The sequence below is a fragment of the Bombus vancouverensis genome, chromosome 18 (assembly GCF_051014615.1).
Source record: "Bombus vancouverensis nearcticus chromosome 18, iyBomVanc1_principal, whole genome shotgun sequence".
Taxonomy (NCBI): domain Eukaryota; kingdom Metazoa; phylum Arthropoda; class Insecta; order Hymenoptera; family Apidae; genus Bombus; species Bombus vancouverensis.
The window spans coordinates 3,927,910-3,942,434 of record NC_134928.1 but is presented as its reverse complement, the minus strand read 5'-3'; the positions used below and the strand labels follow the sequence as shown (position 1 = coordinate 3,942,434).

Sequence of the window (14,525 nt, the reverse complement as noted above, 5' to 3'; positions counted from 1 at the left end):
TGAAATTACACATTTTAGTTCTATAGCTTAGTACTATTTACATTGATAAATAATTTATGTATAAAAGATGTTATAATTTTCGAATAAGAAATAATCCTTACTACCATCTATTGTTTAGAATAGTATAAACGCATATTTGAGATTACACATTTTAGTTCTATACCTTAATACTATCTATATTGATAAATGACTTATATGTAAAATAATTTTCGGATGAAATTCAAATTTTAACTGCATCATAAGAGATCAATTTATCGCGTTAGATTTATATCTGATTTGTAGTATGTACTTCTGAGAACACTATGGTTGTGTGTATATGTATATGTATAAATTTAGAGAAAGTAGTATAGACACAGATCGTGTAAATTAACCATAAGTGAGCACCATTGCACACGTGGAGAGGTTCTAACCTAAGCGGATATATTTATGAATGTAATTTCTATTTAAGCATAATTTCCACATATAAAAATGACTTATAAAGTTATAGTTGATTCTAAAAATCCTCCAACAGGTATGTTGTACAACACAATTTTGTTAAATATAGTAAGTTCAAGTACATACATAAAAAATAATGTAGAAAACAGATGTCAAAAATGTTCGCTAAATGAACCCTTATTTTTTCTTTATTTTTAAATAATATTAGTGAAAAAATGTGTTTTATTTGATAATATATAACTTAATGTTAGAAAATATCTTCCTAGTGTAGTGTTTAATAAAGTAATACTATTATGTATTTTTTAAAAATAAAATTGTGTTAATTTGACAATTGATGTTTTGTAATGTATATAGATGCATTGATAGTATTAGAGGTAATCAATTCCCAAAATAAGGAAAAAATTGAAATAATTTGGTGCAATGATTGGAAGGATGATGGAAATATACGACTAACTGATAGTCAAAACAAAGTATTGGGAAAAAGAAGCAGTGATGTTAGTCGCTATTTTGCTAGAACTACATGTACAGATCTTTATGGTAAGTGTATATCATATATGTATTATTTCTTTTATAATATATAAATAGATTTTATTTTTTTACTTACTTTTGTTATATGTTTAATTTAGGTGGTGTCAATCCTCGTGAAAAGACTGAAGTTGATCATTGGTTATCATTTGCAATCGGACCTCTTGAATTTTATCCATTAAAGGAAGATGCACTCTCTTATTTAGATAACATATTGTTGACAAACACTTGGTTGGTCTCCAAAAAATTAACAATTGCTGACATCCATGTATTTTGTACTCTTGTAGATAAGAAATTCTTGACACAATTCGAAAAAAAATTTATTAATATAACCAGATGGTATAAACAGGTGCTTTCATTATCAGCTGTGACAAAAGCATTACTTTTAGTTAAAAAGAATGCTAAATTATCTCTTCATAATAATGTACAATCTGAGAAAACTATTAATAAACAAACAGGGCAAAGAAAGCAAGAAGGTAAATTTATTGATTTGCCTGGAGCAGAAATGGGTAGAGTAAGTAATTTATATTTATAACAAACTGTTTATTTTATAAGGTACATAAATCTGTATAAATTTATTTATTCCTATAATAGGTCATAGTACGTTTCCCACCAGAAGCAAGTGGCTATTTACATATTGGTCATGCTAAGGCTGCCTTGTTAAATCAATATTATGCACAAACATTTCAAGGACAATTCATTATGAGATTCGACGATACAAATCCTGCAAAAGAGAATGTAGAGTTTGAAAAAGCTATTCTAGAAGATTTAGAGTTACTGCAAATTAAACCAGATCGATTTACTCATTCTTCTGATTACTTTGACTTAATGTTGGAGTACTGTACTAAACTGATAAAAGATGGTAAGGCATATGTAGATAATACACCAGCTGATATAATGAAAGAACAGCGTGATCAGAAATTAATGTCATCAAACAGAAATAATTGTAAGTATAAAACATTAAAAATTAAAATAAAAATAGTACAATGTTTTCAAAATAATCTAAAGGAAAAAAAATTATTAAGAACATCATTATATTCATATTCTTAGCTATTGAACAGAATCTTGAATTATGGAATGAGATGCAGCAGGGTACAGTTAAAGGTCAGGAATGTTGTGTTAGAGCAAAGATTGATTATCAATCTACGAATGGATGTTTACGAGATCCAACAATTTATAGATGCAAACCAGAACCACATCCTCGTACTGGAACAAAATATAAGTATGTATGAATATTAAAAATCTAAAGGACTTAACAAATGCTTCATTTTTTGTATATTTAATTCAGTAACAATTTTTCATATAGGGTTTACCCAATATATGATTTTGCTTGTCCTATTGTTGATGCTGTCGAAAACGTTACTCATACTTTACGTACAACAGAATATCATGACAGAGACGTTCAATTTTATTGGATAATTGATGCCCTGGGATTGAGACGTCCTTATATATGGGAATATTCACGTTTGAATATGACGCACACAGTTTTATCAAAAAGAAAATTAACTTGGTTCGTTGATCAAGGTTTAGTTGATGGTTGGGATGATCCACGCTTTCCAACAGTAAGGGGTATTCTGAGAAGAGGGATGACAGTTGAAGGATTGAAACAGTTTATTATTGCTCAAGGTAGTTCAAAATCTGTCGTTTTCATGGAGTGGGATAAAATATGGGCATTTAACAAAAAAGTTATTGATCCAGTTGCTACTAGGTATACTACACAAAAAACGTTTTTATAAAAAATATTCATAAAGCTAATTCACATAATATCGATTTTTAGATATACTGCTTTGGAATATAATAAAATTGTACCAGTGCATATAGATGATGCGAAGGAAGAATGGTTAACCGTTCAAAATCATCCAAAAGATATATCAAAAGGCACTAAACAAGTATTAGTAGGATCACAGGTATATATAGAAAGAGATGATGCAAATTTGCTAACTGAAGGTCAAAATGCTACCTTCATTAATTGGGGTAACATTTTAATAAAAAAAATTGAAAGAGAGAATGATGTTATTAAACGAGTTGTAGCACAATTAAATTTAGAAAACAAAGATTATAAAAATACATTAAAAATTACATGGTTATCGATACCGTCTGATAAAAATCATGATGTTAGTAAAGTTAATCTAATTCCATGCTACGCTGTTTATTTTGATCATATTATAAGTAAATCAATATTGGGAAAGGATGATGATTACAAAGATTTCATTGCAAAAAATACAAGAGTGAGTTTTATCGTTTTTACTAATTATAAATTTAAGAAACAGAACAAAAATATATGTAGTAAATATTTCAGACAGAGATACAAATGCTTGGAGAAGTAGCATTAAAACATGTGGAAAAAGGAGAAATAATTCAATTACAAAGAAAAGGATTTTTTAGATGCGATGTATCTTATGCTCCTGTTAGCCCATTTTCTTCTAGAGAACAGCCTTTAATATTATTTCAAATTCCAGATGGCCATACTACAAATATAACAAAATCCATACCTACTGGTAGTACACTAGCATCTGTTAAAGAAATTTCTCAAAAAAATGTATGTATCATTTTTTCTACAATTATATGTTAATAATGTACATGTAATACGATTTACATTTATGTAAATTCTTTTGTTATTGTTATTATTTTAGAAACAAACACTAGATGCGAACTTAATTAACGAAAAAATTGTTGTACAATTAGAAGAAATTGGGACACCAGGTACAACTTTAAATAAATCGCAAATAATATCTGATGAAAATAAATTGTCTGAAAATACATTGTCTGAAAATATTATACAACAAGAAAGCAGAATTAAAAAATTACAATTGAAGATAAATCAAGAAATGCAACAACTTTTGAATTTAAAAACAGAATATAAAAATAAAACTGGTAATGAGTGGACTGGAGTCAAAAATCAAAATATAACAAAAGATATATTAACAGAATCGCATGCTGTAAGATTATATAATGAAATTCAAAAACAAGGAGATAAAGTAAGACAATTAAAAAGTTTGAAAGCAGAAAAAGGTGTTATCGATGAAGAGGTAAAAAAACTTTTGGCTTTGAAGTCGGATTACAAATCTGTTACTGGTCAAGATTGGAAACCATCTACTATTCCAACAACTGATATAACGAATAAAGAAGAAAATTCTGCTGACAAAATATCAGAAAGTATACAAAAACAAGGAGATAACGTAAGACAATTAAAAAGTTCGAAAGCAGAGAAAAGTATTATCGATGAAGAGGTAAAAAAACTTTTGTCTTTGAAGTCAGATTACAAATCTGTTACTGGTCAAGATTGGAAACCATCTATTATTCCAACAACTGATGTAACGAATAAAGAAGAAAATTCTGCTGACAAAATATCAGAAAGTATACAAAAACAGGGAGATAAAGTAAGGCAATTAAAAAGTTCGAAAGCAGAAAAAGGTGTTATCGATGAAGAGGTAAAAAAACTTTTGTCTTTGAAGTCAGATTACAAATCTGTTACTGGTCAAGATTGGAAACCATCTATTATTCCAACAACTGATGTAACGAATAAAGAAGAAAATTCTGCTGACAAAATATCAGAAAGTATACAAAAACAGGGAGATAAAGTAAGGCAATTAAAAAGTTCGAAAGCAGAAAAAGGTGTTATTGATGAAGAGGTAAAAAAACTTTTGGCTTTGAAGTCGGATTACAAATCTGTTACTGGTCAAGATTGGAAACCATCTACTATTCCAACAATTGATATAACGAATAAAGAAGAAAATTCTGCTGACAAAATATCAGAAAGTATACAAAAACAAGGAGATAACGTAAGACAATTAAAAAGTTCGAAAGCAGAGAAAAGTGTTATCGATGAAGAGGTAAAAAAACTTTTGTCTTTGAAGTCAGATTACAAATCTGTTACTGGTCAAGATTGGAAACCATCTATTATTCCAACAACTGATGTAACGAATAAAGACGAAAATTCTGCTGACAAAATATCAGAAAGTATACAAAAACAAGGAGATAAAGTAAAAAAATTAAAGGAAATTAAAACAGATAAAAGTATTATTGACCAAGAAATAAAAATTCTATTAGATTTGAAAAATAATTATAAGGCATTAACAGGACAAGAATGGAAGTCAATACCTGATATGTCTAAGAAGAAAAAAGAAGATATTTCTAAACGCGAAAAACAGAATACATCTAATAAAGAAATAAATAAAAATGAAAGCATGAAAGATGTAGATATAGGTAAAACAAGATTGGGATTAGAAGCAAGAAAAGAAGAAAATTTCTTTGAGTGGTATTCTCAAATTATTACTAAAAGTGGTATGATTGAATATTACGATGTATCCGGTTGTTATGTTTACCGCCCGTGGAGTTTTGCTGTGTGGAAAATGATAAAAGAATATATTGACAAAGAAATAACACAAATGGGCGTACAAGAATGTTATTTTCCTATGTTCGTTACACGAACAGTATTAGAAAAAGAAAAAAAGCACATAGCAGATTTTGCTCCTGAAGTTGCATGGGTAACAAAATGTGGAGAATCAGACTTAGCAGAACCTATTGCTATAAGACCAACATCAGAGACTGTAATGTATCCTGCTTATGCCAAATGGTTAAAATCTGATACTGAACTTCCTTTAAAACTTAATCAATGGAATAATGTTGTAGTAAGTATCAAATACATATGTAAATTATTAGCTATTACGAATAAAATAATTACTTTTTTATTTAAAATGTTATTGTAATCAAATGTTTCTTTATCACAGAGATGGGAATTTAAAGATCCTAAACCTTTCTTACGTACAAGAGAATTTTTGTGGCAAGAAGGTCATTCTGCTTTTGCTACTAAAGCTGAGGCTGATGAAGAAGTCATGATCATTTTAGATCTATATGCAAGAGTGTATGAAGACTTGTTAGCAATACCTGTTGTTAAAGGCCGTAAAACGGAAAAAGAGAAATTTGCTGGTGGTGACTACACTACCACCGTTGAAGCTTTTATTTCAACAAGTGGCCGTGCAATACAAGGAGCGACAAGTCACCATCTCGGACAAAATTTTTCTAAAATGTTTAATATTCAAGTAGAGAATGCCGTAGAAGGGAATGAAAAAACATTTGTCTATCAGAATTCATGGGGCCTAACGACTCGCACGATTGGAGTTATGATAATGGTATATATACCTTTGCTTTAGTAGAAGGATACTTTTTAGGGAAATAATTTCATACTTCATTTGTAGGTCCATGGAGATGATAAAGGTTTAGTATTACCACCAAATGTAGCTTGTATTCAAGCCATTATAGTTCCTTGCGGTATTACAGCAAGTACAACGCCTCAACAAAGAGAATTATTGTTCTCTGAATGTAATAAATTATTGGATGAACTTTCGAAAGATTCGCTTAGAGTTAAAGCAGATTATAGGAGTAATCGCACACCAGGTTGGAAATTTAATCATTGGGAATTAAAAGGTGTACCTGTAAGAATTGAAGTAGGTCCTAAAGACTTAAACAAAAATCAGGTCACTTTTGTACGTAGAGATAATTCTGAAAGAGTATTTGCAAAAAGACCTGATGTAGTCACAGCTTTGCATACATTACTGACTAATATACAAGCAGATATGCTTTCCAAGTAAGCTATTAAAAAATAAGATCTTTGTATAATATTGTAAATACTATTATTTTATAAATGGACTTTTTCCCTCACAGAGCAAAAAAAAACTTAAATGAGCATATTAAGCGTGCAGATAATTGGAATGAATTTTGTTCTTATCTCAACGAAAAAAACATATTATTATCACCATTTTGTGGAGAATCATCTTGTGAAGATAAAATTAAACGCGACAGTGCACGGTAAATATGGTTAAAATCTTTTCTATGATTGACACTTGTCTGTAGAATATAAAGTAGATACATTTTATTTCTTTTCATAGAGAGGATACGGGAGGAGAAATTGGAACATTATCAATGGGTGCAAAAAGTCTATGCATACCATTTGAACAACCACCTTCATCAGCATCTTTTGATAAACAAACATGTATCCACCCCGATTGTCAGAACAAACCGCAATTTTATACACTTTTCGGCCGTAGCTATTAAAGTAATGTAATATGTATACAAAAATGAGACAATTATTACAATAAAAATTTCTTTAAACAACAGTTTTTCTACATATAACTTTAATATTAGTATTATAATCCATATGAATTGGTATTTGTATTAGATTGTCCTAAAAGTGTCTTTCTTTTACAGACACATCTTTAACAACGACGCATCTTTATACAAACATGAAACCTAATCTGTCGAACGTTGTGATCTTTATTTTGATAGAACAAAATGGATCGTACGTAATTCGATAAAATAATATAAAACGGAAAATGTTGTGCATCCATTATTTCCTTATAAAACGAAAGAAACTTCGAAAAAAACGAAAGAAATAATCAACTTCATTTTATCATTATTTTATTTATCATTGTATTTACTTACAATTGTTTTAATTGTATCTAAAATTTATTATATTGCTTAAACCTCTATTTAACTAAATTTTACTTAATTTTATGTATTCTTATTTATAGTTAAATTATAAGCAAACTGTTGGAAAAAATTGTCTGTTATATTACTTAAAACAAAATAAACTATAACAAATTTTAAAATGATTTTAAATATAGTAAGACACATAATAATAATAAAGGAATAATAAAGGAGAAGACATATGCCATTTAGGTTTTGAAAGCATTTCATAAACTATAAAATTTAATTATAAAAGATACTTAAATATTATAAATTTTATAAGTATAAATAATACTTATTGCAAATACATTAGAAGCTAAAATAATGTATTGTATACAGAATTGAAATGTATTTACCAGCATATATGTACAGTACTTTTAATTCATAATTGAAACAAAACAATAGTATTCTTTCAAATATGTATATTTTTAACATCTTGTAGAATATATCAGGAGAGATGGTAATCAGGCAAGAAGTTATTTTATATACAAAAGTAAGTCGAGTAAGATGAAGATTCTTGGTTGAGATTTTATTTTGAAAAAAATCATATTTGAAAATTTTTCTATTACGTATGCACGTAGATAATTTTATAATAAGGATGGTACAAGCAGGTAAGAAGTTATTCTACAAATAAAGGTAAATCAAAAGTGTAAAATAAAACTTTTCGTTTGAAACTTCTTTTTCGGTACTTCAAATTTGAAATAATAGTCATTGACAGATACAATCAATTCGATCGGGAATGAGCTGAGTAGTGTAAATTTTCAAACTCGACTTTTTGTTGAAAAGAATCTGAAATGAAAAGATGTTATCCTTTTTTTCAATTTGCCTTTGTTTATAAACTCATCTTCTGTCCAGTTACATATATTACCTACCCTGATACATTTTTTATGTAAGAGTATTTATATGTACGTACATATGTAATTTTACAAAATTTACAAATTATTCTTGTATTATCTTTAAATTTTTAAATGTTGCATACAAAAGTGATATATTTATTTTATGAAATTATATTATTAATGAATGTATCATGTATGAACGTGCTTTTAACATTTTGTAAATAAATACCTTCTTAAGTTTTAAAATACGAGTTTTCTATGTACATATTTATATTATAACATCGAAAATATATTATTTCAAACAATTTCTTACTACTACTTCTTAAATCACACTTCTAACTATTGTACAAAATACCAATATGTATTGTTTATTGCAACGATTTCATTTCAGTAATGAAATCTTCAATCTTTTTCAGTTTCAGTGTTGTGACTTGTCAATTCTTTTATTACATATTTAGATGTAGATAATGTAAAATTTTCATCGTGTTTTGATTCATCTATGCTTGAATTTTTTACATGTTCTGATGAGTTAAAATTTGTTTGTATATTATTTTGTTCTTTTAAAAAATTTGCTTGTTGAATGCACCTTTTACTATCCTCTTTTTTATATCTTGAGAACAAGTTTGGATTATCATCGACAAAACATTTAATCTTTTTTAAATCAATACTTACTTTAAAATCTGTTTTCAAACCTTTTTTCATATGGTGTATTTCATATGTTTTGTCTATAATATCATCAAAGTTTAAATTTTGAATATTTTGTTCTACATCAATAATACTTTTAGCATAATTATGGTTACAACTTGTAATGGCATCGAAGTTATTTTTAATGTCGTCACTTAATTTAATAGTTTCATGATTTCGTCCTCCATCGTTATGCTCAACTGTTTTATTCTCACTTTGATTATTGTTATTTGTAAAAATATTTGGATTATTTGTAACTAATGTTGCATTAATTAGTAAATCATCTTTTGTATTTTTGCAAGGAATTGTTATTACTGGATCCAGATTTTCCTTTATATCATCTTGATCATGTTCAGAGTATTCATTAACAAATATGTTTGTGTTTTTGTCTTTATTGCTATAAATATTTCCAGATCTAAAATTTAGTAAAGTATCATTTTGTGTTTTAAAAATACATTGTGGAGCAACCTTCTTTATTGGTACATCAAATGTAGTGTTCTTCCTTGTAGTAGTTACACATTCCATATTAATATTTACAGAATATTTATCATATAAGATCATCTATGCAAAAAGAATTATAATCACGTAGGTAATCCATAAAGTTCATACATATTTTTAATGATATAATAGACAGATACTAATTAAAATATATTCACCTGCAGATTATTTATATTAGATACACGAAACTTAAGATCACGTAAACACACATATTCTGGTATTAATTGAGAATAATTACTGTCTGTGGATTCACTTTTCCCTTGCCAATACATATTGTGAAATTTATTATTTGATGTCCTGTGTTGTTTTAGCATAAGCCTATAATTCATGAAATATCATAATATTTTATATACAAGTGCAGTGATATTACTTACCAAACATTTTATCCATTTGGAAGTATAAATATGTAAAATTTAATTTCGGTAAATTGTTATAATGTAAAAATATTAATGGAGATATATAATGCTTACATTTCAACATCGTTCTGAGGTTTCCATTGTTCGGCTATTTGTGATCTTTTTGATTTTGAATGGTCTAATGTAATAGATTTGTCAATGCAATTAATTCTTGTATCATTTGTGAAACTTCTGTTACTTGATTCAACAACAGGGCTGATACCTCCATCCTCATCACACTGTTAATATTACAAACGATACATTCAATAAAACAATTTAAAGAATTTATATATTTTCTCTTTCAAACTATTTTTAAATAAAAATATTCTTTAATAAATAATGTTAACATGAAATATATTGTACAATATATAGACACAGTTATTTTATTATACATCTCTTTTGTAGAAAATATACAATTTAAAAGATATTTTACTTACATCTTTTATGTTATTATTAACTTTAATATTTTTAGATATTTTATTCATTTCATTTACAGTATCTACAGACATGTGAAATTTTTCTTTGTTTGTATCAGTATTACTAGTGAATATATTATTTGATACATTCATTTTTAATGAACATTTTGCACTAGACGTATGTGGAATATCTTGATTCTTATTACAATTTTGTTTAATTTGAATATGTTGTTTTTTGTTTTGCAAATGAAATTCATCTATCGAAGTGCTATCCTCATTATGATTACTAATTTTTAGATTATTTTTATTGGATGCAGCATATGTAAAAGCATGTAAAGGTATGTGTGATGCTCGTGATGTTTCTTCCATTACACTATTAGTTTCCCGCAACTTTTTAGGTTCACTTATGCATGAAGCTATTGGGAACGATATACTTTTATCACGTTTTCTTTTTAAATTTAATTTTAAAATATTACTGTGATAACATGAAGGTTGTAGCAGTGAATTATTACTTATCGATCCATCCCTATTTTGTGTTGTTGGATTATTGATCTTTTGTTCTACTTCAATAGATGATAGATTCTCAAATTCTTTGGGTGCCAATGAAACTACATTTGTAATTTTGATATTTGAAGTAAAATCAGTACAATTGTGTTCATTTTCATCGTTTAATTGTTCTACATTATCCAAAATGTTAAAATTTGTTTTATTCTGTGGACTGAATTTCTTTAAATTATCAAATTCAGTTACATTTAAATTACTTATCAAGGAATTATTAGTATCTGTTTGATTTTGATTGTTTTCTTGTAACAATTTTTCTATTTTTAATAGACTAGAATCGTATATAGTATCACTTTTATTAGATTCGACTTTATTTCTTTTAAATGAAGATAAACAATTTTCACTTTCATTAGCTTCAGTAAACACGTTATTTAATGAAATAAAATTACTGGCCTGTAAAATATATACAAACATCTGTGTAAATTGTATTTTATAAATGATTATTTAATTTATATTTTTAATATTGAAATAATTTATATTTTCAGTTAATTCGTGTTTATAAGTTTTAATATTTGCCTCTATAATGTCATCATCACTATCGAGTGTAACAATATCAACTTGTTTGTCCAGTTGTGATTTGGAATGCCAAATTGAAGAATTGGAACTATCTTCATAATTATGAAACATTGAAGCTGTTACTGAATTTGACACACTCATAAAACTTTCCTTAGTACTTGTAGACTGCAGGCTGTGCTTTTCCACATTCGTTGGATCCAACATGGTATTTATATTTTCATTAGTTTGATACTTATTATTGCTATTGAATATTAAAATAGCTTTTAATATTAAGTTTAACGTACTTAGAAATTTATGCTCTTAATACCTTATATTATTTTAATACTAACTTTTGCATTTCTTCAATTAGTTTAAGCTGTCTTAATTTAAAACTCCGAGGGCCAGGGCGTTGTTTAACTATTGGTGATTGTGATGCAGAACTTATAAGTGGTGAACTTGATGTAAATGGTATAGGCGAGTCTTTACCAACAGAAATATCACTGTCAGAATCTTTGAAATCAGAAACATTCCTGGAGAAATAATTATGTACATAATAATATATATTATATATATACTAAATATAATATACGTAATAATTTAAATTTATAAATAATATACTAATAATTCATATATTTATTAAGTAGTAATACTTATTTAATTCCTAGAAACGGACTAATACATACTGTAATGTATCTTTTGTTGTGCTTGAACTAGCAGTCACCTTAGATTTGCCTATATAAAAGAATAAATCAAGATTAGGTAAAAGATTATTTCTTCAAAAACTTTAGTTAAAAAGTTCTTAATTGTTTACCTAGAATAGAAATACACTCTCTACATTCCCAAACAGGATTAGCCCATTTAAGCTGTCCACAAGCCATGTGAGTTCCTTGTGAACCACAAGTTCGACAAAGAGCTAATTCCCATTTCCTGCAAAATCACAATTACAACATATAAAAAATGAGAAATTAAAATCTTCAGTCACATTAATATGTAATAACTAAAATTTTTCTTTACTTACGCGTTACAACTTGTATATTTTCTACCTTTGGGACATAAGCATATTGGAGCATTACATTGATCATGTCTATATAAAAGTTCTTCAAATGCATTGGGTACGAGTTCCCAAGAAGCATCTCTACAGCAAAACCATTAAAATGAAAAATTCTTCTGATTTGGCATTTTATTACAAAATACACAAACTTTATTTTTTACTTACTGACTTGGAATAAAAATACCAAATTCTGACATTGCCTTTTGAAATAAATTTTTATTATTGCATAAAGGACACTTAAAAAAATATCCAGCACTCATAGCCAGTTGCTAAAACAATTTTTTCGGAAACTAATATATATTTTGATATACTTAAAAATTCAAATATTTTTAAATAAACTGTTATTTTACCTGAACACATTTTCTATGAAACCATGCATTTTTTTTGCAACATGGAGCCCACATTGTACCAACTGTATCATAAGGATCTACTTCATCATAACATATGCAACATACTACTTTATTGGTTTTTGACAACTCAATTTTGACTCGAGCATCTATTTTCTGTTTTGGTCTATGCTTTATACAATATGATCTAAAATATAATATATTTATTTTTATAAAAAGGCCAAAATTATAAAGTCAATATAAACATAATGTACCTAAATTCATCAAAAAATTGATTTAGGGTTCCAGCCCTTAGCCCACAAGGATAATGAAATATTTTTTTACATTTTACATTACAACATCCCAAAGTGGCACCAGCTTTTTTGCAGTATGAACATACCTTTAAATTAAAATCATATTATAATTTTCAAATATATATTTCTTTTTTTTGTTTATATATGTATACTTACCAATCTTTTGCCCCTGCTAATTTCCTTCTTTATATCTGTTTTCAAAAATCCTAAAATACCTTCATCATCCTTTCCTCTCTGTTGCATGTTTGATGATAAAAGCTAAAGAGGATATTGTGTTGAAATGTTAAATATATATTATGATATTAAAACTGCTTAAAATATGATACTTATAAAATCATGTACCAAACAATAATAATGTGTAACAATTTCACCATCTTCATAAAATTTTCCAAATTCCAATTCATTATTCTCTGATAATCTACAGAAGCAGCAAATTCTATGTTTAGATGGTTTATTGCGCTTTGACATGGTATTTGCTATAAAATTTAATAAACAGATTTAGAATGTATAACACATAAGAGATTAATATATGATATTTTTTATATAACTAATACAAAAAATATATATAATTACTATATATTTAACACAATAAATATCTATTAAACAAATATAATAAATATATTGTTTATTTACTATAAAATGATGTGCTTAAAAAAAAAAGTTTGAATATTTTATATAAGTAGGAATCATTCTTCTTACATTAATAAGTCAAAAACGACAAATTTTTAATTGTCATTGTCATTGTTATAGCAAATAAGTGGTATGTAAAATAAAACCAGTGCAATACGTATAAATTAATTTCTTTTCTAAAGACATAACTTCAGATGCATATATGCAGATAAAATATACATCAAAATTAAAAGTATCATATGAACTTTCTTTATAAATACATATTTGGAAAACACTTGTATTATGTATGTACAATGTACATATAAGTCATTCTTACAATGAAAACGATCGACAGAATGTGAAATCGTGATATTAATGCATGATAATATAAATGAAACATTCCATTTCAATAACCCGATTAATATCTTTCTCCGCACAATACAGACAAGAGTACATAAAGAAATAACAAATTTTTAAACTTCGACAGGTTATTGCTCGATCACAAGCAGCTTATTTTCAAAATAATACTACGCGGGGAAACTCCATATAATTAATGTGATACTACACCAAACTTTTAATAAAGATTCACATGCCAATAACTGTATAAATTCTATATTCGTATATATGTCAAAAAATTGATAAATGAAGCTTTATTTAATTCAAATTACTAATTATTATTTATTATCAACAAAATATGCACTACACACACTTTCTTTTAGAAGAAATTACAAACCATTGAATATATATACACACATGCACGATATAGCCCCAGTTGCACGTGTAACGATATTTATCCAGATGCTGCGCTCTCTGGTGACGCAATAGGTAAACTATTCAAATACTCAAGTTAATTTTTTACAAATATTTGGGTACAGATTACATATTTTTACTCTTATTATTTTTTAATATATTATA

General features: G+C 27.1%; 2 protein-coding genes across 7 annotated transcripts; one reads left to right on the top strand and one right to left on the bottom strand.

Moving 5' to 3' along the window:
- Positions 1-222: 222 nt before the first annotated feature.
- Positions 223-7,430, top strand: GluProRS (Glutamyl-prolyl-tRNA synthetase). Of its 2 annotated transcripts, XM_076626231.1 has the most exons (14): positions 223-511; positions 790-972; positions 1,062-1,474; positions 1,555-1,906; positions 2,011-2,182; positions 2,267-2,668; positions 2,738-3,188; positions 3,260-3,499; positions 3,594-5,591; positions 5,691-6,092; positions 6,159-6,547; positions 6,625-6,768; positions 6,849-7,015; positions 7,168-7,430. In XM_076626231.1, exons 1-13 carry the CDS (start codon positions 469-471, stop codon positions 7,012-7,014), a joined length of 5,355 nt encoding a protein of 1,784 aa, XP_076482346.1. In that variant the 5' UTR covers positions 223-468; the 3' UTR covers position 7,015; positions 7,168-7,430. The 2 variants fall into 2 exon arrangements, with proteins under 2 accessions (XP_076482346.1, XP_076482347.1); XM_076626232.1 differs by lacking the exon at positions 7,168-7,430 and having other exon boundaries at positions 6,849-7,076.
- Positions 7,431-7,832: 402 nt separating this feature from the next.
- Positions 7,833-14,481, bottom strand: LOC117160367 (uncharacterized). 5 transcript variants are annotated; one of them, XR_013060650.1, is made up of 16 exons: positions 13,701-14,481; positions 13,344-13,477; positions 13,158-13,259; positions 12,963-13,087; positions 12,712-12,895; positions 12,527-12,630; positions 12,329-12,445; positions 12,122-12,237; positions 11,994-12,042; positions 11,661-11,840; positions 11,332-11,572; positions 10,276-11,208; positions 9,914-10,077; positions 9,602-9,761; positions 8,298-9,506; positions 7,833-8,214 (listed from the first exon to the last, which is right to left on the bottom strand). XR_013060650.1 is itself a non-coding variant. In XM_076626233.1 (15 exons), the coding sequence occupies exons 2-15, from the start codon at positions 13,467-13,469 to the stop codon at positions 8,664-8,666; spliced, it is 3,444 nt and encodes a 1,147-aa protein (XP_076482348.1). In that variant the 5' UTR covers positions 13,470-13,477; positions 13,701-14,481; the 3' UTR covers positions 7,833-8,663. The 5 variants fall into 5 exon arrangements, 4 of the variants coding, with proteins under 4 accessions (XP_076482348.1, XP_076482349.1, XP_076482350.1 ...); XM_076626233.1 differs by having other exon boundaries at positions 7,833-9,506; XM_076626234.1 differs by having other exon boundaries at positions 7,833-9,506; positions 13,948-14,481.
- Positions 14,482-14,525: the final 44 nt, after the last annotated feature.